Genomic DNA, 25,676 nt, shown 5'->3' with positions numbered 1-25,676 from the left:
CACATGGGGGAGGTTGCACTGGGAAAAAAAACACAATTTAACAGGTTGGATAAGAAGCCTCAGGCTTTTAATTGATCTTGAAGCCAAGTCTTGAAAGAGGATCTCTACACAGAATTCAAATGAAGTTTGTAATGCAAATTATACCAAAAATCTGGCAGAGGCACCCGTCTTTTATTTCAGGGGCATTAACAACTGATGATCTGGTTGCTGTGCCAGATGTCAATAATATAGTAGTACTTCATGAAATAAGAGGGTTAAGTATACTGTGGTCTGTCTCTGTTCTGTTGATTCAGTTTCTGGTTTCTTCAGCTTGAGCAGGTGATAAATTGTTAAAGACCACTTTGACCTATTATGAGTGTTACTTTGAGGGGAAAATCAAAAGATGCCAGCCAACAACTTGACGTTTCTGTGAGAAAACACAGGGTTAAAAGGGTTTGCAGGCACTCATTTAATCAATGTCGATGGGTTGAATTATGAATTTTATTTCACAGTAAAATAGATGGAGATAAAACATTAACAGGACTTTCTATAAAGAACAATATATATCTCTGAAATGCAGTAGAAGTACAGAGGATTGGCAATATTAAGAGCCTTTTTTGCTGGATTCAAACCCTTATTGCAACCAATGTGTCTTACCTCTGCCAAGGAGGCTCTTAGTGTGTCCCAAATCGCATACTTCCATACTGTGTACTCAAAATTTTCAAATTGAGTGTACTAAGCATACTACATACTCACTGGCTTAGTGCGCAAATTTTGAGGGTGTAGTGCTGTCCCAAATCGCATACTGCCCAGCGCCGTACTTACCGGGAATGACGACATGATGTCGAACAGTTCTTCTACATTTAATTGTGACCAGCTTGTCATCAAGCTCTGCTCGAGCCTGATAACGAGCCATTCATTTGAATCAGGTGTGCTGGAGTGGGGTAACATCTAAAACATGCAGGGCAGGGGGGTCCCCCAGGACCAGGATTGGGAAACACTGGCATAGCCTATCATTCGCGGAACAAAACAAACAAAAACAAGTTACACCATATACACAACGTCAACAGCTGATGGTGCTTGGTGGAAACAACACGTGTAAAAAACAATATCAATAACTTACATTTATACATTGCTGCCAGAGGAGGAAATGAGTGCGTTAAGTGTCCACAGCTGCATACTCAAAATCTGGGACGATTTGAGTACATCATCCTGGTACTTTTGCATACTCAATTTTCGCATACTATGCATACTGTTTTTCATTTCGACGCAGTATACTCAAAATTTTGAGTATTTGAGTATGGAAGTATGCGATTTGGGACGCACTATATGTTTTTGGGAGAGTTTGTTTGTTTGTCTGACAACATATCTCAAAATTTAACAAATAAGTCTGGATGAAATTTTCAGGAGATGTTCAAAATGGGATAAGGAAGAAGTGATAACATTGATTTTGGAGGTGATCTGGATCCAGGATTTTTTTTAAAAGGATTCTTTATGATTGTGAGATAGGGCTGTTTTCACAATATGGGTATATAACTCCTGTAAATGGTCGAATTACTTTGCAAAACAACACAACACAAGGTCACCATAATTTCTGACAGAAGTAAAATTAGGATCCAGATTCTGGCAATATTCTGGATACTAAGATCGGAAATATGAAATAACAAATTATCGTACAAACCTGCAACTAACACCAAATTGTAGCAGACAGTCTGCTGAAAGGGAGTATAACATTAAAGTAGGACTTAAGTGTTGCGTGACAATCACAGTATGCTTGGTGGAGGTCTGCGCTCTTTAAGTGCTTTTCTAGTTTGCTTTTTTTTGCACTGGTTTATAATGAAAACTTTGCATCTATCCATCTTGCTGTCTTTCATTTTGTTGCATTGTTATAGCAACATTAATTGTATTCATAAGTCATAAAAAGTTCACAATTTATCGTAACTAGTATTGCATGTAAGATGTTATGGCACCGTGTCTGTGCCAAAGCATCTCATGTGCAATACTTTAATGCACTCATGATCATAGCACAACACAATGAATAAGCTTAAATAATCCTTTAAGGCACAATAATGCACAAAGTTCAAAGACCTGATTACTGAATATAGTCTAACCTTTTAAATACGTTTCTATCTGCCTCCTTTAGATGTCATTATAGATTAAAAATGAATGTGTGTTGATGAATGCATGTAGAAAAGTGTTGAACATTATTTCTTTAGGTGGTGTTTTCAATTTTAAAAATGCAGCATTTTATTCCACTAAACAGCATAAACTACTTAGATATTGTATTTGTGTATCAAATAGCAAATATTGAGTAGCAATTTGACTTATTATAGTTAAATAACGTATAAAGGTCATTTAGATTACAAAAGCATTAAAGCTAATTAAATTGCTCAACCACATTCTACTCAGCCAGACTTTACTCTTAAATGATGATGTTTTAATATTGATTATGTAGTAATTTTTTATGCAAAACAAGTAATTATTTAGCACTTGCACGAGTCACTGCTGCAAAATGTAAGTGGCGTTATGGTAAAAATGACTGAACTGCTTGTGGACATTTCGCTCTAATAGTTGTCGTTTCACTTCTTACAGGAAGCTGGTATTTCTTCCTGCACTGCAGAAAACAGCAGATACAAATATGATGTTAAAGTGAAGATGAGTATAGAGTTAGATGAAGGTTATGGGATGGCCTTGATGAACAATGGAGCCATGATCATTTAGAAGATGGGAATCAAGATTGAATCAATTCATGCAGCTCTCATTTTTCTCTCCCTGCCATGACATCAGAATGCAGTCTGGTGTAAATTACACTTTACCATGAAGCACTAATTTCTATGCATCTTTTCAATGATGGTCTAATGTTCCCTTTCACCTACAAGAACTGCTGAAGGGTTGATGTACTGAAGGACAGGCAGCTCATGTTTAATGATCTAAAGAGTAGAGCTCTGAATGTGCAGGGTATTGAAAACTTGTTAATCAGATGTGAGTTATGGGAAGATGTGTCACTAAAAATTCTGGCCCTCATTAGGACCTATCACATTGGGATCCCAAAAGCAAAATCAAGGCTGCATTGCGCAGAATCCAGGGTGCTACCAACAAGCACCCTGTTCAGACTAACTACTTCTCAGGACAAAAATTCATCTTAAAATCTGGCTTCTAGCATCCATTCTACACATATAAGAAACCCCAATGATCTGGATTCACACAGGACGGCCACAGACAGGATATGAACACTGAACTTGTTTTTTTGTTCTGAGATTGCAGTGCAACCACTTCAAGGTTGTGATGTTTGCAAAAGACTCTCTGTTAAGTGTTATTCATCCTCTGTTACATTATGATATTTCAAAAGTTTGCTCTAAACAGGGGGCATCATGCAGACACATGCACTCCTGCAAAAGGACAGCTACTGTACACTATGCCTATATGATCTAAAGGATAATTGCAGTCAGACTATCCTAACCTTATTTGCTCATATCATTTCAGACCATTCTTTGACTGTGCAGGTCATACTTACCTTCTTTTTTTTGGCCTCTCCTCTCCTCACAGCCTGTCCTCTTTTCTCTTCTCTTTGTTACACAATTTTTTTGCTCTGGGGAAACAATGTCTCAACTGTTAATGCATTTAGCAGGAGTAAGAAAAACCTTCAAGAAAAACCTGAGTTCAGACCCATGTTCCTTTTTTTCTGACAGTTTCGCCTCACTTTTTTTAAGTTATTACCCAGAGAGGAGGATCTTTTAAGGCCAGTAGAGGCTCCTCTTTATCCTTTGTGGCCCTGGGTGATGAGTTCCACTTTTCCCTCAAAATATGTTGCCCATGGTCATAGGATTGAGTCCAGCTTTGAAGGAAACCTTTTTCATGGAGGGATTAATCAAATGAAGCTCTCGTTTTGCTCTGCTGCAGAGCTGGATCAGTGGACTCTGGAATAGACCAGTTAAAGCATGATGAAATTAACAGTTGTGCACTTGCAAATGTGAGGGAAGATGGATTTGACCTTGACTGACAAGACTGCACATTTCCACTGTCTCAGATGTGTGAACCATGGGGTTGATGGATAATAAAATGTAGTGACTCTTAATTTTTTTGATGGTTTAACCAAAAGCCCATTTTAAGAACCCTTTGCACTCATCTCAAACATGTACAATTTTCATGGTGGCTGACCAGGACCTTCTAAGATCTGGCTCAGTCTTTGAGCTACTTCCATTAACCTGGACTCATAATGCATTGTTTTTAGGTTGTGCATGAACATTTCTTCCTTTAGTGGCAAAACAGCAGAAGAAAGACTAGAAACATAGGAAGCAGGAGAACATGTAGCAAATGATAATGGCCAGGAGTTAAACTGGCAAACACTGCAAGGAGGACTCTCATCTCTGTGAAAGGGGCGCACATTTAAACAGCTAGTCTAGCCAACGCACCTGATAATGACTTGTTAAGGCAGATTTTTCCCCAAAGCAATGTCGCTGAATGGCTAAAAGAAAACTTTAATACTATATATTACTGGTCCTTTTGAAAGAAAAAGTGAGCTTGAGGATGAACAGCCTTCCAAGGTCACACAGTAAAAAAAATGGATTTGCTTAACTAGTCTAATGCATCAATGTGCAAACCATGTGACATGTTAGTACCTTGGATGCAAATAAAAAATCCCACTGGTTACTCTTTTCCCGATTCAGACTTATTTCTGTAACTGATTCCTTTAAAATAGTTTCACTCTCTGTGAACTATTAACAGAAAAATAATACAATAAAATAAAATTGATAACTTATGCACCTCCAAAAGTTAATTGTATTCAGAATTTAATTGCCAATTCTCACTCACTCAGTGTGATGAATGCAACAAACCAAATGCAGAGAAAAGTTACCATATGTGGGCTGCAGGCTCCGCTAAGAGAAAAGACAGACAGAAGGGCAGGTGTTCATTCCCTCTGGAGGCTCCACCTTCTGGACAGGTAAAACAGACAAACCCTCCTAGCTTCACCCATAGACTCCTGTCTCACTGAGAGACAGATGAACAAACAATGAAGCATGAAAGGCAGGCAGAACAAGAAAGACACTTTCTTTAGGATAAAAAAGAAACAAAACTGTTGGTTTTTTCTTGAATACTTTAGCAAAAAAGAAAAAAAAAGTGAAAAATCACTTAAAAAAACTGATTCTCAAAAAAACAAATTAAAAAAAGGCTATAATATTGAAGACGGCAGTTTCTAGAACACCCCTTTGCACTGTGCATTGCATTGTGCATTGCACTGTTTTCTGCAGTGATCTGTATGGACTGGCTGTAGCTGATTCTGTAAAAACTTGGTTTGGTGACTGGTTGGTCAAACATATGGAAACTGAGTTGGCAGTCAGAGATGTTCCACTTGGCTACCTTGGTGCTGCCAGGGGGCTCTCGAAGGCAAGATAGCAATCCTCAAAACACTTCCAAGAGCAGCCTCCTCACCCTGACAGCTCTCCATAATTGCTTTTCTGTAGGACTACACTGCATGTCAATGTCCTTGGGGTGCGTGTAGGGAAACATATACACCACTACATACATATATGTGTGCAAACCATATTAGCCTGATAGATGCGCTACATGGGTGTTAGAATTCAATCCACACATTTCAAAGAGTTTTAAAAAATAGATTTCTTTACATACAATGGTGAAAGGGATTACTGATGCAAGGATATGAAGGTGTATTTAATGTAAATGTTTTACTTTTTTTTTAACACTGGTGTGCCAAATATTCTTTTCTCTTATTTTACTTTCAGAGAAGGAAACACTCTTATAACCACCAGAGAGCACCACCAGCTGAACTCACAAGTCTGAGGACAGAGATGCTGAGATAATAACACAATCAACAAAACATGATGAAGATGGTGCTCACAGGTGACTCTTCTGTGAGTGATCAATGCTGCATTACAAGACAGCCTTCCCCTCCTGAGACCTGTGTCCTCTGAACCATAGCCTGCAATAAAAAAAAAACATGGCTGCTAAGTTGTCAGCGCACTGACATGATATGTCAAGGCTGAATAATGTTATTCCGATGTGTGTTGACTGCACGGCTTCTGTGGAGCTTCAGTGGCCATGGCCCCTCTGGCTGAAAGCCCGGCCAGCTCTATTATACCGTTCAGAGTTAGGTTAAGCAGTCTGGCGGAGCTACTCATCTTCCCAATCAGCCAATGGGGGCCACATTGGGGGCAGTGAGTAATTCTGGAAGATATGAAGTGGGCTAGTCTATACTTTCCCTGACCTCTGTATATGGCACTTGATGCAGCTGCCTGTACTCGCTCTTGGGAGAGTAAATCTGATAAGTGGGAGACTGTATAGTGTTGATTTAATAAACCCCTGTAGATACTGAAGTGCACTTAGAGTCATATGAGGCAGTTATAAATATCACTGTGTGATAAAAAGAAGGAAAAATGGCAATTTGTCATTAAAAGGGTTGCTGTAAGTAACTCAGGTTGTGGTCAGTTCAAATTTATGCAAGAATTTAAAATTGATAAAGTCTAAGGAGAGGTACAGCGGAAGCTGTTTTATGTTTTAATACACTGTTTTTGTATGAATGTAGCTGAAAAACTCCTCTGCAAATTTTTTTTTTGAAAAGTAGCTTGAATGAATGCTGTCAACCACAAGTGTCCTGCAGTTGAGAAAAGTCCAGACCACTGATGAAGACCATATAATGAAAAAGTATAGGCTATAATAAAACATATGATCAGGATGGTAGAAAACAATATTGGTTAATAAAATGGCACCTGTGGCTCAGTGGAAGATCATTCATACCCCATAGTTCCTTTGAGTAAGACTGAACCCAAATTGCTGTGTGCATTGGTATAAATGTTCTAGCCAAAATTAATGGTCCCCTACCATAACATTCTCTGCCATTAGTGTTTAAATGCCATGCAGATGTATGAATGTGAATAGCAGTGTAAAGAGGTTTAAGTGGTCAGAAAGACTGGAAAGGTGCTATATAAGATCAAGTCCATCCAAATCTATAATACGGTTTAAGGCGGAAAAAAGTTGTTGACACATGATATCAAGATTATCTGTGAGATAACATATGTGTTTAGCAAGAGAAAAGTCACTTTAAATACCAGGACATTGTGCACTTGAACAATAAGAAAAATACTCAAATTAACCTTAACAATAATCCCTGGTTAAAATCACCCGGTACCATCCAGTAATGTCTATGACTAAACAATAGTACTAAATCCAGTGCAGCCCTCGCGGGCTTTTGGATTACAAATCTCCTCGTTGTTATGTGTAGTCAAACACGATTGGTGTATAATATTATCCCTACAGCCAATCAGGTCACTTCTTCTAACATACAGAAAAAACTGAAGTTGTCCTATTTCCTCGACGGGCGATGTCTGAGGACGGTGAGTCAAACTTCATTAATTTCAGCTGTTTCGTGTGTATGGTACTTTTTTGGAGATATAACGCACGCTCTTCTGAGTGTATGGAGGATTTCAACGGGGGGAGACAGCTAATGATAACTTAAAGTCCGTCGCCGCCATTACACCACCGAAGAAGCATATCCCGCCCTCCTTCTTCGGTCGTTTCTTCTTCTTCTTCGTCTCCTTGGTACTAAGCACGACTGGTCCAAGTGGTAAAAGGAGGTTTAGTGAGGAGCTAGTTTGGCTTCGAGGCTCGCTATCGATGAACCATCCAGCGTTTCTTACATTGGCTTCTTGGTTAGCTGGAGAAATAGCTAGCTACCACGCCGATGGATGTTAGCCATGTTGCTAAAAACGGCCGTCATTGCACGTTAGCAACTTAGTCACAGCTCACCCATGTACATAGCTAACTGCTAACTGTTAGCTCCACCATATGTTAGCTGTGGGGCTGTCGTTCAGAGTAGCCCAGCTACAGGATTCAAAGGGCCAACATGAAGCTGGGTGTTAACCGGCGACAGCTTGCATATCGAACAAATAGGCATTCATCCACCGGTTGTCTTTCAATGTCAGAAAGACACTTTCCCCACAGTCAGTACTAAAGCCTCCACCAGCACTCCTCTATAATGCAAAGTATGGTATGATATTTGGGGCGATTACACAAATATAAAGATTTATTTTAGTGAGATGGTCGTTAAAAGAAAATAAGCACTGCTGAATGTATCTAACAGGTTATGACAGACGTAGACCACTCCACAAAGCTGCTGTCAGACTGACGTGATGCAAACATTTAGTGATCTGTATCTTATCAGCTGGGACATGCCAGCACAGTTACTGCTGATTAAAAAAGTCTCATTCAGACAGCCCATAAGAGACTTTTGGCCATTTACGTGTTGTACAATAACATTACATATTGTCGATCAAAAAAAAAAATAAACCTCTTTAAAAAACAAACCCAACACTGTAGCTGCACTGCTTTTTGTGTTGCCTTCGGAGAAAATCCCCTGAAAAGCTTATTTTCTGTTTCCTAAATCTCAATTATTGTTGAACATAAGTTGAAAACAAAGCATTGTTCCACAGTGCTGCACTGTGTAAAATGCTTTTGTTTTGCAGTGCTGTGGTCACCAGTTTTTATATCTTGCTTCCCCGTTTCAAAAATGTGAGCCAGGAAATAGTCTGTGTCGAATTAGATCATTTGAGGTATCATGTTTTATTCTAAACAAATTTGTTTGTCAGGGATTGCTCTGTATAGTTATAACCAATGAACAGAGGACAATGGACAATCATTTAAAGCACTGACCAGGGTATAAAGAGAGAACAGGAGGGGCCTTTGGGGAACAGAATAAAGCAACATTTGTAACATAAGAGGACCAAGACACCACAGTTATTCATATTTGAATAACTTTAACTCATTGAATTAGGCCCAAACAGCTTAAGACCTTTGTTAGGACAAGAGATGTACCCAGTGTGACTCTCTGTAATGACAGACTGGAGGAGTGCGTCACAGAGTGATAGCGACTTGTCCAATGAGTTCTCATCAACAACAATTAAAGTTTTTTACATTTAAAAAAAAATATTGTTTGACGTGTAAAGCTCTTCTGGTGCAGTATAAGGTCTAATTTGGTATCAAGTGAATTAGGATGAATTTGTTTTGATTTTGTTTTGCGTTCAGAAGCAGCATGAGCCATACCTCGCGAGCTGTTGGTTCTGAAAAGCCCTCATCTAATTGATGTTGAAGCAAACCATCAGCTCAGCCCACAAAATGACAGAGAAAGAGAGTGAAAGACTTGGCACTGTCTGTACCTGAGCAGAACCCTGCTTGGTCAAAATAACAATTAGCACAGACTCAGTGCCTGGTGAGTCATCTTGGCAGCCTCAGATTTGGCTTCCTGGCACTTGTGTCCAAGCTGTTGTCTCGATAATATATGCAGGCCCAAGTTTTCATCAGGAGAGGGCAATGTTCACAGACTGAACTAAAATGTGCTGCACTGTTGATTCGGCATCTGTATAAAGCTCACGTTGGGTTTTTGCTTTGATATTCCAAGCATGCTGGGTTTGTGCACTGTTTCACCTTTATCTAAATCAGTTTTGCATTGCTGCGTTTCTAATGAAGTGCTTTTCATTTGGTATTCCCTGACAGCCATGGAGAGTTCTTCGGTGTACATGTGCTTCCCCTGCTACCAGGAGTTCAACACACTGGAGGAAGTGCTTGAGCACCAGTTGACGTGCACTGCTGAGGATGAACAGGCTGATGCATCTGGAGCCAACCCCGTCACTGTTCCAGTCCTACAGACACAAGTACATATTCACACACTCCGCAAATTCCCTTTTTTTTGTCATGTGTGGGTTCTTAAGTTAATCTGGGTCATGCCAACTCTGTGTGATCACATAAAAGCTTCTGAATCACAATTTGAAAATGACTTTGAAGTCACAAGCATAACTTTAGTCATAAACTGACAGTGCACAGCTTCTCATCATAGTAGTAGTGACCTTGATCAGGGCACTTAACATTGAGTTGTTTATGATTTACTGACTCACTTCAAGGCGATGCTGTTTATTAATATCTGATTTAGGTGTGCACTGATGTCCTGTTTTTATGTAGCTTCCCCTCATTGGTTTTAATTGACTAGACAAGATAATAGTTACACCGGTCAGTTTATTGCGTTACAATCCGACAGCTCTACAAACTGCAGCCTTCAAAATAACCACAGAGGTGATCATAAGCACAGTTTCAAGAGGAATATCACCTTCATTGAGTTTAAGTTTTAGCCAGGTAGCGCTGCTGAATCAGCAGTTGATTTGATTTAGCTATAGATACTTACGTTACAGTAATTGTTGATTATCCAATCAAATTCATTTCTTGAAACCTTAAAGTAAAAGCCCTATAGACAGCTTGGAATCACATTTGAAGAAAGAGTATCAAACTACACTTTCTTGAAGAAGTTTTTTAACCCTTTCACCCTGTGTTCAGTGGATGTGGAGGTCATTATCTGTCATGTTTGGTGACAAGTCCCTGCTGGAGTGAGAACATGTGCGTACATTTCACTGGTAAATTTAACTTGAGCAATTGTCAGGAACCAGGCAATAGCATCAGTTCATCCGTCACACTGCTGATAAATTGGCAATGGCTGTGCAGCAAAGTCTCCAATTATTCAGTGGTGTTTTTTCCAGGTACTTAAGTGCTACCTGGAACTGCTCTCTGGAACTGTGGCAAAATAACACATTAGCGCTATGTTTATATCAGAGTAATGAGTCACTAGTGAGGCAAACAGGTGTAATGAGCAAAAATATGGTAGTTCTAAAAGTGGATTCATTATGGAGTGTTGGACTCTTCTGTTGGTCTTTATTTTTCAGAAAATGACACCATGTGTGTTTTGTGTAAGCTCTGATCTGGCATACAACAGGCTAATCCCAGTCATCGTTTGAACTCTAGTTGATACATGCAAGTTGATTATGTGATCTGGTACAACAGCAACACAAAAGAATACCAGCAGTGCATCTTTATTTTTTAAGATGATTGTGTGATTCATTTGAGGATTTAATGAGACATTGTCGGCTAAAATTGTGGAGATCTAGAATAATTGGTAAAAAGCTGCTAGCTGGATCACCTTGTTGATCCAATTCTCTGCTGTCGCCGATCAGTTTATAAACAAAAGAATCCAAAAGGAAATTCACTCTGCTCCTCTGTAGTGCTAAATGCGTTCTCAAAGTGTGTATCTTCATTCCGTCGGGCCTTTGAGTTTGGAATTGTATTCAGAGTTACTCTTTCATTATGTTTCCTGTTAGGAAAATCTATTCTTTTGGGATGAACTTCATCAAAATGCTCTGCTCTATTGATCCTGAGGTCCACAAAGACATTAAATGGATAACAAAGTTAGAAAGTTCTGTAATAGGCTGACTTATTCTGTTATTCTTTGACATATTGAGTTGAGTTCTGTTGTGGCTGACACTTTTTTCTTTTGGCTCTCCCATGACAGCTCCAGAAGGCCCTCAGGGTTAAAAGCAGTCTTTGGCCCTCGTTTAGCAGCGGGGCACGGCTGTCTGAGCTTGTGCCCAGACTTCCATCCTTACAGTCTTCACCACACGTCCATAAAGCCCAGTGACACTCATGACAGACAAATTGCATCCTGGGTTGCCAGCGGGGAGAGGAGCATGAGAAATGCGTCAGTCACTGCTGTACTTTCTCTTTGATGGATGGCTCATCGGCATCCATATAGATGAAGTAGCTGTGGAAACATTGTTAAACCTGTGTACCTTATGGCCTCCTGCCTTTCATCTCTCAATAAGCCTGTTTATTGCAAACAGCTTTGCTTCATTAGTTAGATTATCATAATTTCTGTTTATATGATTAGACTTTGCAGGAATACTGTGGCTTTTTAGGTCTCAGATGCATACGGAAAGCAATTATTTCTTCCTCCATCTTCCTTTCAAATGAAATTTGGAGGAGCACATCTACAGAAAAAGACATTTTTGGAGCAAATAGTCCTTAAGGGTAACTTGATCTTTCTTCTCAAAACTGTCCCCTTAACAAGTCAGAGTTTGCTCTTTCCACTTTTTTAGTTTGTAGGAAAGGCCCCCCTCGCTCTTATGAAATATATTCACCTCGTGTTCTCTTTCCCTTTCTGGACCAAAGGGTGACTCATCCACCTCATCAACATAATAACACAGAAGCTCTCCAGAAATAACGAAGTCATTTGGTATTCAGATTTGCTAGGGCTGCTCTCTGAGAGCTTAAATCAATTAACTCAGTGTTAAAATAGTGTTTAATAGTGGAATAATTGTTATAGTATGTCAACTTTGTGGTCAAGGGTTGTTCAGCTGGTAATATGATCGACTTGAAGTGAATCTACTGCTGTTAAGTTTTAGTGCTCTTCCATGAAACTTGCTGCTGGGGGATTTCTTAGAAATCTAGAGGCTAACAGAAGTCTGTTGGCTCCCGTGATGCTCTTTGCTAATAAAGGTGATTGTTAGTGAAGTCATCTGAAACACTTTAAAACAATGCTGCCACCAGCCCAGCATAAGAGGCTGTAACATGCTTATGTTTTTACTTGATAGAGAGACAGCAAGAGGTTGTAAAGCAAGCCTTATGGGTAACACTTGAGACTAAAAAGCATGGATAGTTGGATGGATGCTGCTGTTTTCAATCAAGATAGGTGATAGATTAGAGGTCCCTTCTGTCAGTCATTGACAACTTATTTAAGTTGTAAAGTATATTTTAGTCATAACCTGTATTTTAAAAACAGCTTGTAGATGAAAACCCTTTTTTGTGTGACACTTAAATTCAAATCATCATTTAGATGTATCCAGAATCTACTTTATTTATTTATTTATTCATTCATTCATTCATTCATTCATTCATTCATTCATTCATTCATTCATTCATTCATTCATTCATTCATTTATTTATATGTGTCTTACTGTGTGCAACATCTGTAGGCCATAACCCGGCCTGACAATGATCAACAACACAGTCACTTAGGATTGTAACATTTAATACAAAATATAATTTTCTTTAAAACAGTAAAAAGTTAGACTTCTGCCCACATTTGGTGTTAACCAGTTTGAGCAGTTTGCATGAGACTTTCAACAACCTGAATTTTATAAGGGAAATCTTTTGTTCCTGCAACCAGAATGCTTTTGAAACAGACCAGAGGATGTCTTTAGTATCTGTTCCAGACTGCTAAAACAAAATCCCACAGATCATAACTCTATATGAGACTGTTTGACCTGTTATGATTGAGGCTGTTTCAGACGTCTTTAACCTAGACCTTGATCTCCTGTTTTTATCATCTAGTCAGATAGAGGGAGCAAACGTAAAGCCCCACGGAGTGACCCACTCAACCCTAAAGGACCTCTGATAGTTATCTGCTGGACCGAGGCCTTATCTTTGTCTGTCTGGAGCTCTCAGAGGAACTCTGGCCCTAAACTCATGCTGCTTTAATTGACCTCACAGCTCCAACTCACAATTTTCATCCCTTTCCTCTCAGAGGGGATGAAATACATAAATACACTTCAGGTTAAACTTGCAAATTTAAAAAGGCTTTGTTAAGTGTTGTGAACAGTCTTTCACTTCTTATAAACTGTAACTCAAAATGTGTGAAACAGTGTGGACTGATTCTAATTCTCCTCTCTTTCTCTTTTGCAGCAACAGGTCATAAATATAGCCAGGGCAGTCGCAGTCCCTCAAATTCAAGCTCAGGAGGCACAGCTCCCCACACAACCTGTTAAGAATGTACTCAAGCAAGCTGCAGTCAGTGCAGAACTGACAACAGACCAGCCCAGAATCCTTTACCAGTGCGGGGACTGTGATGAACTTTTCAAGACCTTGGACCTTTGGCAGCAGCACCGTAAAGAGGGGGCATGTCACCTGTCGGCGGTGGAGAGCAATCCAAAAACTGACTCCCAATCTGAGCCGGAGCCTGCAGCATCTCACAACCTTGATTCAACTTCAAATCCAGATGATTCTTCTGTTTCACAGAGTGAAACAGCTCAGAACGTGAAGCCAGCATCAGTGGAGCAACCCGCTTCAGAGGAAGAGGGTCAGCAAGTTGAAGATGCTACGCCTTCCTCAGCTCAGAGCTCTGATCTTCCTGTTTCTGAGGCGACTGCTTCAACCTCCAATCCAGAGGAGTCGTCACCTAAGAGGAGGGGGGCCAACAAAAAGCCAAAGCCTGAACCTGTGCTCTTGTGTGTGGACTGCGGCTCTTGCTTTGGCCTGGTTTCTGAGCTCGTGGCCCACCGTAGAACCCAACACGGCTTTGAGGAAGCTCTGCACCGCTGCTCTGTGTGTGGTGAGAGCTTCCTGAACACAACCCTTTTTCTTTATCACCGCAAGCAACACAAGCAGAAAGGAGAGGAAAGGGTTGTAGTGATTCCTGAAGGGTTAGCAGTGGAAGTTTGTAGTCAGACCAACGGGACTGAGCAACAGCAGCAGGACACCCCTACCATCACCCCTGGCGTCACCTCAGATTTCACACAGCCTGAGTTGTTCATGTGCACACAGTGTGGGGAGAGCTTCAGTGACGAGGGAGGGCTGGTTGTTCATCGCCAGCAGAAGCATGACCTGAAGGAGCCACTGCACAGCTGCCCCCAGTGTGGAGAAAGCTTCATGAACACCACACAGTATCTGTACCATCGCCGGCAGCATGGATTCACATTAGGGACAGAGGTGGAGGCTGGGACTGAAACTGGGGATGAAACAACCACTGCTAAACCTCAAGGTGCCCAAAAGAGGCTGCTTTCCCCACATGCTTCTGCCAGTGAGTCCGGCTCACCCCTCTCTAAGAGGAGCAGGCCAACTTTCAGGATCGTGAGCGGTACTAATATGCTTAAAGGTAAACTTGTTAAAAACTATTTGCTGAAAGTAAGGTATTTGTTGCATACTGCTTTTGTCCCTAACAAGCTACGTTTTGTGATTGAAGGAAACAAAAGTGTAAGCTTCAAAGAGGAGTTAGAGGCTAGCAGTGCTGCAGAGTCTGACAACACCAACCACCCTCCACCTGCCAAGCTGCTGCAGGACTGGGCCCGCACACCACTTCCCCACGTTTGCCCCTACTGTGGCAAAACCTTCACCCGGCGTGTCTTCCTCCGCACTCATGTCTTCAGCCACACGGGAGAGAAGCTCTTTACATGCAAGGTGCCAGTCAGAATTTAATCAACTTGTGTCCTCTCTTGGGTTTGAAGGATTATTTCCTTTGATGTAAATGTCATTTCTGTCATGAAGCTGACATTTATGTGATGATGTAATGCTTTTGAAGTGGGTGCAGTTTGAGAGAGGCACAACTTGAACCCCCAGCCTCATTATATTTGACAGATTCTCTTGTGTATACATACAATGGAAATTATTTAATAATGACACAATGAGCATAAATTAACATCCAGTGTTTCCCACTGGATTATGCATATAAGTGGCTTTGGAGCTCCTTATCTCTAGTGTTCTCAATGACTTATATATTTAGAATAGTATTTTTATTTCAATTATTCAATAATTCAGTCTGTTTGTGTAATAAGTTTCCTCTGCTCTGTTCCCCGACTAATTTTAATGTGTTAAAAAAACTACTTTACACTGGTCACTGTACTGTTCATTTATTTTAATTTAAGATTTTTTTGCTATTTTTATCTATTTAATAAAACATAATGAACCAAGAAAACCTCTGTGGGTTTGAAAATGTTTCCATAAGAGTTTCCTGGCCAAGACCAGCAAACACATCTCTATACTAAGCCTGGTTGTTGTTTTCATGTAGGTTTGCACCAAATCTTTTGCCAACTCCCAAAGCCTGCTGCGCCACAGCATGAGCCACACTGGCAACAAACCCTTCAGCTGCGATGTTTGTGGGAAAAACTTCTCCCAGGCAGCCACCCTGAAGAGACACCAACGCATTCATGCATCAACACTGCCACGGCGGAAACGTGGCCGCAAACCGGTACACTCTTTTACTGTTCTCTTTTCATTCAGACACTTCTCAAATTGAAAACCCATTAACTTGAGTGTTTTTGATGGGAAGTTTATGGTTTTGAAATTAAATCCTTGATTGTTATTTGTACCCTGACCTCAGCTGTTGTCCTCAACACAGGTGTGTACTTTGGACAGCGAGGGAACTGCTCAGCTCTACTCTTGTCCTAACTGCCCGTCAAAATTCAACACGGAGGAACAGCTCAACCATCACAAGTAAGAACACAACAATAACACTTTTCTCACTTCAGAGCTCTAAGTGAGAGCTCTCCATACTCTCCACAGCTCCAAAGGTTTTGACTTCTTTGTAAAAATGAACAACAATCTGCCATTTCCAACATTGTTTACGGAGTAGATATGACCAAAGTATGGCTCCAAGCTGAGCACTGGACAGCATTTAGATAAACCTCCCTCCTCTCGCCTCAAGCTGTAGTAGCTGAGCTGTGTCTGTGTCCGTGTTCTGAGCAACACTTGAAAGCTGTGTAGTAAATGTGCTGACTGAGATGTCTGCTTGCCCTTGAGCCTTAGACGCATATGATTGACGTACAGAGGCCAAGGAAATTAAGATGATAACGATAAGCTCAGGACAGGGAAAGAGTCGGGTCCTGTCTTACCTGATCAAGCCAGTGGGAGCAGTTACTCTGAGTGGATATGTATTTCACTGGCTATGAAATACTGGATGTCAAAGAATACACATTTCATGCACAAACTTTGGACTTTGCAGTATTTTAATAATGTTTTATTTTACCCTAAGGATAGAGATCTACATTTGAGTGTAAGGACTGAACAGTTGAATCATTAAGTTGGTGCTTTACTGTAAGTGTATTGTAAATCAATGTTCTGCCGACTCCAAAGCAGAAAAGAAGACAAATAATCCATTGCCCCCAAAACGTTTCGCTGTTCAGATGCTTTTGGACTTGACTTGTGGTTATCTTGATATTGACTGTGAAACCAGTGAGCTGTTCTAGAAACGAGAGATGCAACGATCTAGTACTGACATCAGACATTGGTCCAATACTTGCTCTTTTAGCTGGATGAGGCATTGGGGAAAATTCAGAGACAACCAATTGATTTCCATACAATAATTTTGTCTATGGACGTTGAAAAGGTGTATGTCAGAGGCTATTTCACTCACAGTAAGATGGGAGGAGCTATCTCATGCCCTTGTAGAGAGACAGAGCTACAGTGCGTGTTGTCAGGTGGCAGAATAAGAGAAAATGATCAGGCTCTGCACAGTGTAATACCAAGGTCATCAGTTAAAAAGCTAAATGAATTACTATCAGTATCACTGGCATCAGTACAACTGGATTTTATGGATCCTCACTGGAAACCAGTGGACAACAAAATTTAGTGAATGACTGTCCCACGTGTTTGTCCTTGACGAGTCCACTAGAGGGTGTTAAAGAGAGAGGTGTAGTAAACAATTGAGGGCCATTCATGCCATAGTTGAAAAAACGTATCTAATCTGACTTTTGGAAGACTTAAAGGTAGGCAGACCAAATTAAATAAATGAACAAATGTTTTGGGGTTTTTTTAAGTTTTTTTGGGGGCTTTTTAATGCCTTTAACCAGAGAGGACAGGACAGTGGATAGAGGAGGAAACACGGTGAGAGTGGGGAATGACATGTTGGAGCCAGGCCACCCACTCGAGGGTGAACCTCACAAATGGACAAACTTATCACACACCTTTTACACCTCATACTGATGCTAAATATTTGGCTGCTCTAGCTGTGGATGTGAGCAGAATGATTGTGGAATATTATATATTAGAATATTATTTTACCGAAAGATCCACAAACTTAATCCAAACATTTTCCCCCCAGAGTTTTTTCAATGCAGCAGCTGAGGTTTGCTTCTACATAACTTCAGAATGAACTTTTTATGAACTGATTAAAAACCAGTTTCCCATTTGAGAAGTCCTGCAGAAGAAGGGAAAAAGGGACTAATAACTCCATTATTCAAACGTCTTCATTGCATAAACCAGGTGTATTAATACGTCTTTTTACACACTACTATCCTTGCTTACCAAAGAACATCTGTCCTCGAGAGGAAGTGACCCTGACTGAAATCTTAATACCTCCGACTGCCTCAGGGTCAGCTGTCCACGAATTATTGATTTCTCTTGTCTATTTAACAGCAGGCAGGAACACCCTCGTCTCTTCTGAAGGCCTTTACAGGTCCTTGCACATCACCTCTAACCCTGCAAAGTCGTCTCAAATTGACTGGAGCACTGTGATACACAGAATATGAAACTAAAAACTTTAAGTTATGCCTCTTTTAGTAAATGTTTATGTCAGATGTGTTTCTCTATGAGAGAAAAGCTGACAAAAGAACAAGTAATGTACATTTTCTATACAGTGAAAACAGGTCTGATGCAGCAAAAGGTGAATGCATCCCAGCACTTCTTTCTTCCCCTAAGGCTGTTTCCAGAGTAATGTTATGCAATAGATAAATATAGTCTTTCATGTCCTAACTCTGACTCCTCCTAGTTTACTGCTGTTCTTTTATCTCCGGATGCTACACACTCAGCTAATACCCCTTATTTAACCTAAAGCACTGCTAAGCACATACTCTCTGCTAATCCGTCTATGAGTCACACATGGGTGGAAGCTTAAAACTACATCATGACTTTCCATTATACCTTTTATTACACATTTAAAAGTCCCTCTTTTTGCAGCTTATACATGATTGTTTAATAGAACTGTTAGTATGTCTCTTACCTCTACTTGTGAGGTAAAAATTTTATCTGGAAAAAATGTTGTCAGTTGTCTAAAAAGTAAAAACACTTAGCCAAAATGTGTTTTTGTTTTTCGAATAGACTGCTGCACACCAGCCATCCATTCCATTGCCCTGAATGTGGAGAAGCATTCAAACGCAGGAAAGACCTGGACCTGCACTCACTAACTCATCAAGGTGAGGGCTCAAGGCTTAGCCCCTTGTTTTCATTTAGCCTTGTGTCTGTATGAATCACAGAAGCAACTTTATGCTAACTAATACAGATATACTAGTCAAGGCTGTGCTCTGAACATCTTTCTTATGTTTCCTTTTATATGCTCCTTTTTTCTGTCTCCTCCCTCCAATCAATTAGACAGACTGTGATAACTGTCAGGAAGGCTGACAATGGGTCCAAATGAGGGGAACATATCAAGAAATCAGATGCAAGCCTCGATGCCTGCTTGTAACGGAAGCCAATTAGATATGATGTCCTTATCTGTCCAGCATGCAGTGAATTACTATTGATTAATGCAAACACAGCCGTAAACGTCCCCATCAGCTCGCTAGGGCGGCCTATCTTGTTTATTCACAAACATACAGCCGTGTTATGTGTGCATTGTTCCCCTGATGCATTAGTTCAATGACTTTCCATTGATTTGCATCCCATGTGTAACAGAGGAGGAAGGTGGAGGTAAATGAATTGGGGGCGCGTTGGATCGTCAACCTCATTAGTTAAGCTTGAAGAGTCATCCTGGAGCAGAGGTCAGAGGTATAGCACTCTTCTGAGAGAGATGATTGGAGGGATTGATCCATTGATCAGTCCAGGGCCATCGGCTGAGATTGTCCTTATTAGAGGTTTAATTAGAGGGTCCCAACAGGGAGCGGTGTGGATCACCCCCACTAGGATAAACTGTACAGATGGTTAGCAGATTGCAAGATGTTGGCGTGACGACCTGTAGTTATGCTGATGAACCATCAGTGTCAGCGATTTACCAGCCAGGTTTCCAAGAGCAACCCAGACAGGGCAGTGTCAGCTTTGCCAGATTATAACCAGGGCACCATCTGATTAGAGCTCAAGTGAGTAGACGATGAATTGATCATCCATGTGAATAGACAAAATTGATGTACAGCAAATTTAAACAATCAGTGTATCTTAAAAATAAGCTCCTAAAAGCTGCTTGGTCTTCAGTTTGAAATTGAATCTGTTATTTTAAGCCTTAATATTTGTTTTTTATTGTAGGTGTAAAGAAAAGAAGTTCACATGTGTCACATTGGGCTCCTGGAAATTGTGATTTGTCTTCTTTTGATTTGACTCTTTTATGTCATATTATTAGTCAGAGCACTAATTGAATATCAGCTGCTAAAGGCAGCTGAATGAAGACCATGAACAAAGATGCAGTTTGATGGTGTCACGGGAGTTATCATCAACCATCGCAGATAAAAATCAGCCTGATTAGACACAGGTAGCATTCTTTTGAAAACAGGGATGAGTAATTGTAATGTGTATTTGAAGATGTGTTTTTTCAAGTTTACTTATTCTGTAATGCATTAAAAGACTAATCTAGCAGTGAAAAACTGCTTTTTGTTGCTCATTTAACCACAGCCTGTTGGCCAGCCTGTTATAAACAACAAAAAGCAGCAATAGCTAATAATTATGTTCACTGACTGTAAACATTTAGTATTATATATATATGTATATTTAAACAACTACATAAAATGTAAAACATCTCTTCTCTAATGTATTATTATTTTTTTAAATGTTGATGTGACTCAATGGATTACTCAAATCACTGAAAGTTGCAGCTGTACAAATATTAACACTCGAGCATTCTGGGAATATGTTCTGATGATTTTATTTAGACAATGTGATCAAAACCTCCTTTCTTTGTCCAACAAACAGCCTTTGTTCCCGAACAGGCTTTTTGTCCTCAGCAAACATTTTGACTCATCACAGAAGGAGAAGCCAGAGTGTTACTAGCAACATTTATGACAGCTCTCTTCTTTTTAAGAGTTTCAGTAATCCATGACAGAAGGACAGTGAGACCCTGAAGCTGAAGCAGCTAACTGCAATTCAGCCATCATTAGTTTTATTATTTGCATCTGTTCTTTCCACTGTGAAAAGTTCCATATCCACCATGGAAATGCTCCACACCTTTATCCTTTGAAATACATCATCAGCACCAAAGTGTGTACATGTTAGAGTGGCTCATCTCAGTGTGAACCTGACTGGAACCTTACATATCCCTGTTGCAGACAAGCAGCCGGCGACGTGTCCTCACTGCTCATCCCAGTTTGTGAACCAGTCTGTGCTGGAGATTCACATGCAGCGTTGTCCAACCACAGAAGAGGAGAAGAACACTGGTCGTGGACGGGGACAGGGCCGGGGACGATGCACTGGACAGGTTGGGACCTCTGTGAATTAAGCGCACTAAAACTAAAAAAATAATATCAAGATATTATCTGTAATTTAGCTCAATTTGTTGCAGATGTTCTGTATGGATAATTAGATTTTTGAATTATGCTCTTCCCCTTTTTAAACATTTCTGCTCTAGGTATTTCATTAGACTTCAAAGCTCTTTGTCCTGAAAGAAAAAAACCCTCCTATGATAGCTCAGAAAGCTGTTTCATCACGATCACAAGTGGTCATCAAACTATGACATTATCGTAACTTTTTACGTACAATTCCTCCCCATCATTCATTGGTATCCTTCCCCACCCCTTTTTTTCCCCATCTACTGTTTTCCCCTTCCTCAGATTGAGTGTGACCTCTGTGGCCACCGCTGCATGACCCAGGAGGGCCTCGACCTTCATCGGTTATCCCACACGGGCCAGACGCCTCTCAAATGTCCTGTGAGTCCTTGCCGCCGCCGATTTACCTCCAACAGTGCCCTGGAGCAGCACGTGCTGGCCCACTTCCAGGGGAAACTCGGCAGGTCCAAAAATCGACCCCGCTTCCGCTGTCAAATTTGCCACAAGGATTTTGCCTACAATTCCACCTTCAATGTTCACATGAGGACACACACTGATGAGAGACCTTTTGAGGTAAGGAAGATTATAGGTTTGCTTTGTTTCTTCTGGATCACATTCTTTTTCACACAAGACTCGGTATCACAAGTCCAGCCTTGCCTCACCCCCAACGGTCACAGCCTTTCACAGCCTCGGCCAAGTCACCAGATCTGGACTACAGCCATTTGTGTGGTGTGTGTCCTACGGGTGTTCCCGCCCTCCCTCCCTCCCTCTCTGTGTACCTGTGATTAATGACAGGGCTGAGTTAGGGCCTGTCAGCGCCCCTCTGTGCCTGTTACTATTCTGGGACTCTCTCTCTCTCCTTCTTTCTGCTGCTCTGGTGATGAGGCAGGACATCAACTATAGACCCACCCGAGCTCATCACAGCATGTCTGACTGTACAATTGATTGAATGTTTGTGGCTTTGCTTCGAGTCATTTCTGTCAGGCATTGGGCGGCCGGAGGAGTATTGGCCCTCAACCACACAGACAGTTATTAGAGTGAGCCTGAATTAGGTATATATTCTGTATGTTTCTTAACCATCACTTTGCTGAGTGTACACTAAGCAAACTCAACAGGAAAGGTGATTTTATGGGAGTACATCTCCAAGAGATACTAAAGCAGCAGAACTGACAGCAGGGATTACACTTTCAATCCCAGTAGGAATCAAAGCAAAGCACAAAAGTCATTCTCATGTAGTGCTACACATTTAATCAAGGATCTAGTAGACTTGGCTTTTTGCACTCAGGTGGTGAGCAGAGAGAGAAAGCGAAGGGAAAAGAAAGAGATGAGTGTGGAGCTGTCCATGTGATTATTTTATTGAGGAATCACTGCAGTCTTAAAACATAATCAGGGGTTATAGTGTCCTCTGTGCAATTCTTAGTGCTTCTATTAAAGCAGTTGAATGAGTATAAAATAGGGATCTGCTTCGGATTCTGATACTGATACCTTTGGGTATCGACTGATACTGATCTGATACTAGTGTCGGGGCGTAGCTACAATTAGGCAAACACAGGCAGTTGCCTGGGGCCCCAAGATTCCCAGGGGCCCCCAAAGTATGTCTTAAAAACTGATTTATGAAGTTCTCTTCAATTGAAAGCATTTCTTTTTTCTAAATCATACCTCACATGCGTCAAAATACATCAAAAAGCTTAATCTTTAATGATTGTTTTGGGTACTCCCCCCTCCTTTCTTATTCAATGGGCTATTCCATGTTACGACACATCTGAAAATTTTGTGGTAAAAAACATTTTTTTTCCCATTTTTTTACTTATTTTCAACCAAGTCAGAAATAAAAACAATGTTGCTCTGAGATCTGAGATAAACATATAAGACTTTTAGGATTTTAAGGACTTTATCTAGCCCAGGAAACCAGATCATTTTCTCAAAATCAAACTTTTTGAGTTGGTGATAAACATTATTGAACAAAATCTCTTTTTTGGATACATAACTCACTGGACAGGGTGTCAAATAAAAATACATTAACTTTAAAATAATAGTACCAAAAAGTATTGTAACTGTAAATATCACCTCTTTCAGTATATTTTTTTTCCAGTTTTATGTTGTGTTTGATATTTACACATTTTTCTTTACTAAATTATTTTTTTCAATATTTACCTATTGTAATGTTTTTCACTTCATACTTTCTTGTTTGTTACTGTTACTCTGTAAACTTCCCACTGTGGGACAAATAAGCTGTCAATTGACCATAAAAGATTTCAAATCCAGGACAAAGTGGTCTAAATTATGTATTCACTTTTTTCAAAATCAAACTTAAGTACAGAACTTGAGGAAATGCATTTAGTTGCATCTGTCTCATGCCTTGATATCTTCGGAAAGAGACAGTGGACCCAGGGAAGGCCAGTCTAGCTCTGAGAAGATGAGTTACAAGGACATGGAGGGCCCCATTGACTGGGTTTGCCTTGGACCCCCAAATGACTAAATACGCCCCTGACTAGTGTTTAATAATAACCTGCATGCCCTACTGTGGGTTAAGACTGGTCATGTTTTAGGTAAAAGGCAGAAAATTAGTATATGGAGCGCCTGAAGTTAATAGTTATTTAAACTATAAAATATTTAAATGTTTACCATAAGCTTGGTAAAAATCATGCTTCAGAATGTGCAGAAGTTACTGTTTAATTGTAAATTTTTTACCCTGTAGACTGGTAATTCAGCAAAAAAGAAAAAGTGCACCAGAGGCAACATTATAAACCAAGTATCCAAGAGTGCCAGTTTTTTTTTAAAAAGGGAGAAAGGGCTACTTTCCATGAATAACAATCCAGCTTTGTGGGGCACCGATACACTGATACTGGATACTAGGATCAGTATCAGTGCATCCCTAGTATAGAAACAGAAATAGTAAAGAAACACTTATAATCTCTTTCCAATTTATCAGATGTCTGCATGGCTGTTTAAGTTATTGCTCCACTTGATTGATTGGGCTGATGAAAATCAATTAGTATAATCTATACAGGTGACTTAAAAATGTTAAATGCCAGCAGCTTTTACATTGACATCATAGTAACCAAAATTTCAGTTCTCCTATCCTCTCACTCTTTCTACATTTGCTCTACTTTAACAATTTCTTCCTCCCTTTGTCTTCATCCCTCCTCCAGTGTTCCACCTGTGGAAAGCGCTTTCGCCAGCTGCCCCACCTGCAGGACCATGAGCGTATCCACAGCGGCCTGCGCCCATTCTGCTGCTGGATCTGCGGCAAGAGTTTCAGCGTGGCTGCACGGCTCACCGAGCATGCCCGCACCCACAGTGGGGAGAAGCCCTACCCCTGCTCCCACTGTCCCGCAGCCTTCCGCTCTCGCTCGAACCTGGACAAACACATCCGGCTACATGGAGACCTGCCTCTGGAAGAAGCTGCACAAGCAGCACAAGCAGCTGAGGCTGCACATGTCCAGAAGGTGTTGGAGGGGGCGAAAGTGCTGTCTTCACTCGCCGGCGCAGGAGAGATTGAGACTGGAGCAGTGCAGACCATATATGTTCTGCAGGGGGCTGAAGGAGGCACTGAGACGGTCATGATCCCCTCTGATCAGCTAAGCGGCATCGAGGGCGCCTCACAGGTTGTCATCCTGCCGTCTTCTGTTCTTGGAGCTCAGGGAATCACTGTTCCCGCCATCACCATGGATGGCAGTGAAATCACAATGGTTGAGACAAGCCAGTCACCTCAGCATGCTATTGAGTTCATAGTGGAGGAGACTGTATAAATAAAAATGTGAACAATTTAGGAAAGACCAAAAGAGTAGAGAGGGATAGAATGATGAGCTGAGGTTATATGAAGTGTTTTTGGGTGAAAGTTTGATAACTAAAGTATATAAATTATTTACAATGTCAGGTATATAGTTTCATAGTCAAGTCCCAGATTAGTAGAAAGAAAACAAACTGTAAAGCAGTGTTGATTCAGTGTAGAATATTAAATTAAAGGGTGAAACACAGATCAGACTATGGAGGCAGCTGAATGTTTCTTAAATTGGTATTTCAAACTGATTAAAAAACAGGTTGTAAAATTTCCCCTGAAGTGTATATAGACCAGCATTTACAACCTCAGTTTATTAGGGAGCACCAGTGGTGGCCTGTGAAATGTCTTCTGCTGTCTTTATAATAAAACGCTTCAGCTTTCACACTTGTGAGTGTCCATCACTTTATAAGGTGGATGACGTGAGGCCATTGCCCCCATCACATCAGATGGGATAGACTTTATAGCTTCTGCTGTAAATTGCCACTTGTGCCTTTTGACAAATAATATGAGGCCTTCTGCTGAGAAATACAGACCCACTCAGCACCAGTCAGTCTGCTTACCAAAGTGCTGTTTCTCTGTTTCTCTGTGCACATGTGGGTTAGTGAAAGACAGAATGATGGAGAGCGGTGTGCGTAGATCAACCCTAATGTTCATATGATTCGCAAGACAATATTTATTGATTGTTTTGTGCTGTAATTAAATACAGTAATAACTGTGATACAGCAGGATGTATGATGATCTAGTCGAGGTAAAGCATTATGCAGTGGTAAGTAGTGCTCCGAAATTATCTAGTGCTGCTGTATAGTTATCAAAAATAATGATCCTATTTGTGTCTAAATGGGAAGAGGCATGATATGATATAAGTTTTGCCAGCACTGCAGCAGCCCATTAAGGCTTCTAAAGTGCAGTTTATG

At 40.6% G+C, this 25,676-nt stretch overlaps 1 protein-coding gene across 1 annotated transcript; it reads left to right on the top strand.

The window, feature by feature from the left end:
• The first annotated feature begins 7,237 nt into the window (after nt 1–7,237).
• On the top strand, nt 7,238–25,146 carry znf574 (zinc finger protein 574). The gene is made up of 10 exons (XM_074684310.1): nt 7,238–7,328; nt 9,484–9,641; nt 13,489–14,677; nt 14,765–14,979; nt 15,587–15,766; nt 15,917–16,011; nt 18,613–18,707; nt 20,763–20,911; nt 21,264–21,551; nt 24,131–25,146. The coding sequence occupies exons 1-10, from the start codon at nt 7,316–7,318 to the stop codon at nt 24,728–24,730; spliced, it is 2,982 nt and encodes a 993-aa protein (XP_074540411.1). The 5' UTR covers nt 7,238–7,315; the 3' UTR covers nt 24,731–25,146.
• The last annotated feature ends 530 nt before the right edge of the window (nt 25,147–25,676 follow it).

Source organism: Halichoeres trimaculatus, unplaced genomic scaffold, assembly GCF_033239565.1.
Source record: "Halichoeres trimaculatus isolate MK-OKI-2021-1 unplaced genomic scaffold, fHalTri1.1 fHalTri1_scaffold_12, whole genome shotgun sequence".
Classification (NCBI taxonomy): domain Eukaryota; kingdom Metazoa; phylum Chordata; class Actinopteri; order Labriformes; family Labridae; genus Halichoeres; species Halichoeres trimaculatus.
This window is presented reverse-complemented; position numbering and strand designations above follow the sequence as displayed.

Coding starts and splice junctions, on each gene's coding strand:
- znf574 (XM_074684310.1), top strand. Junction 14,678..14,764: donor CGGTACTAATATGCTTAAAG/GTAAACTTGTTA, acceptor TTGTGATTGAAG/GAAACAAAAGTGTAAGCTTC. Junction 15,767..15,916: donor GGAAACGTGGCCGCAAACCG/GTACACTCTTTT, acceptor TCCTCAACACAG/GTGTGTACTTTGGACAGCGA.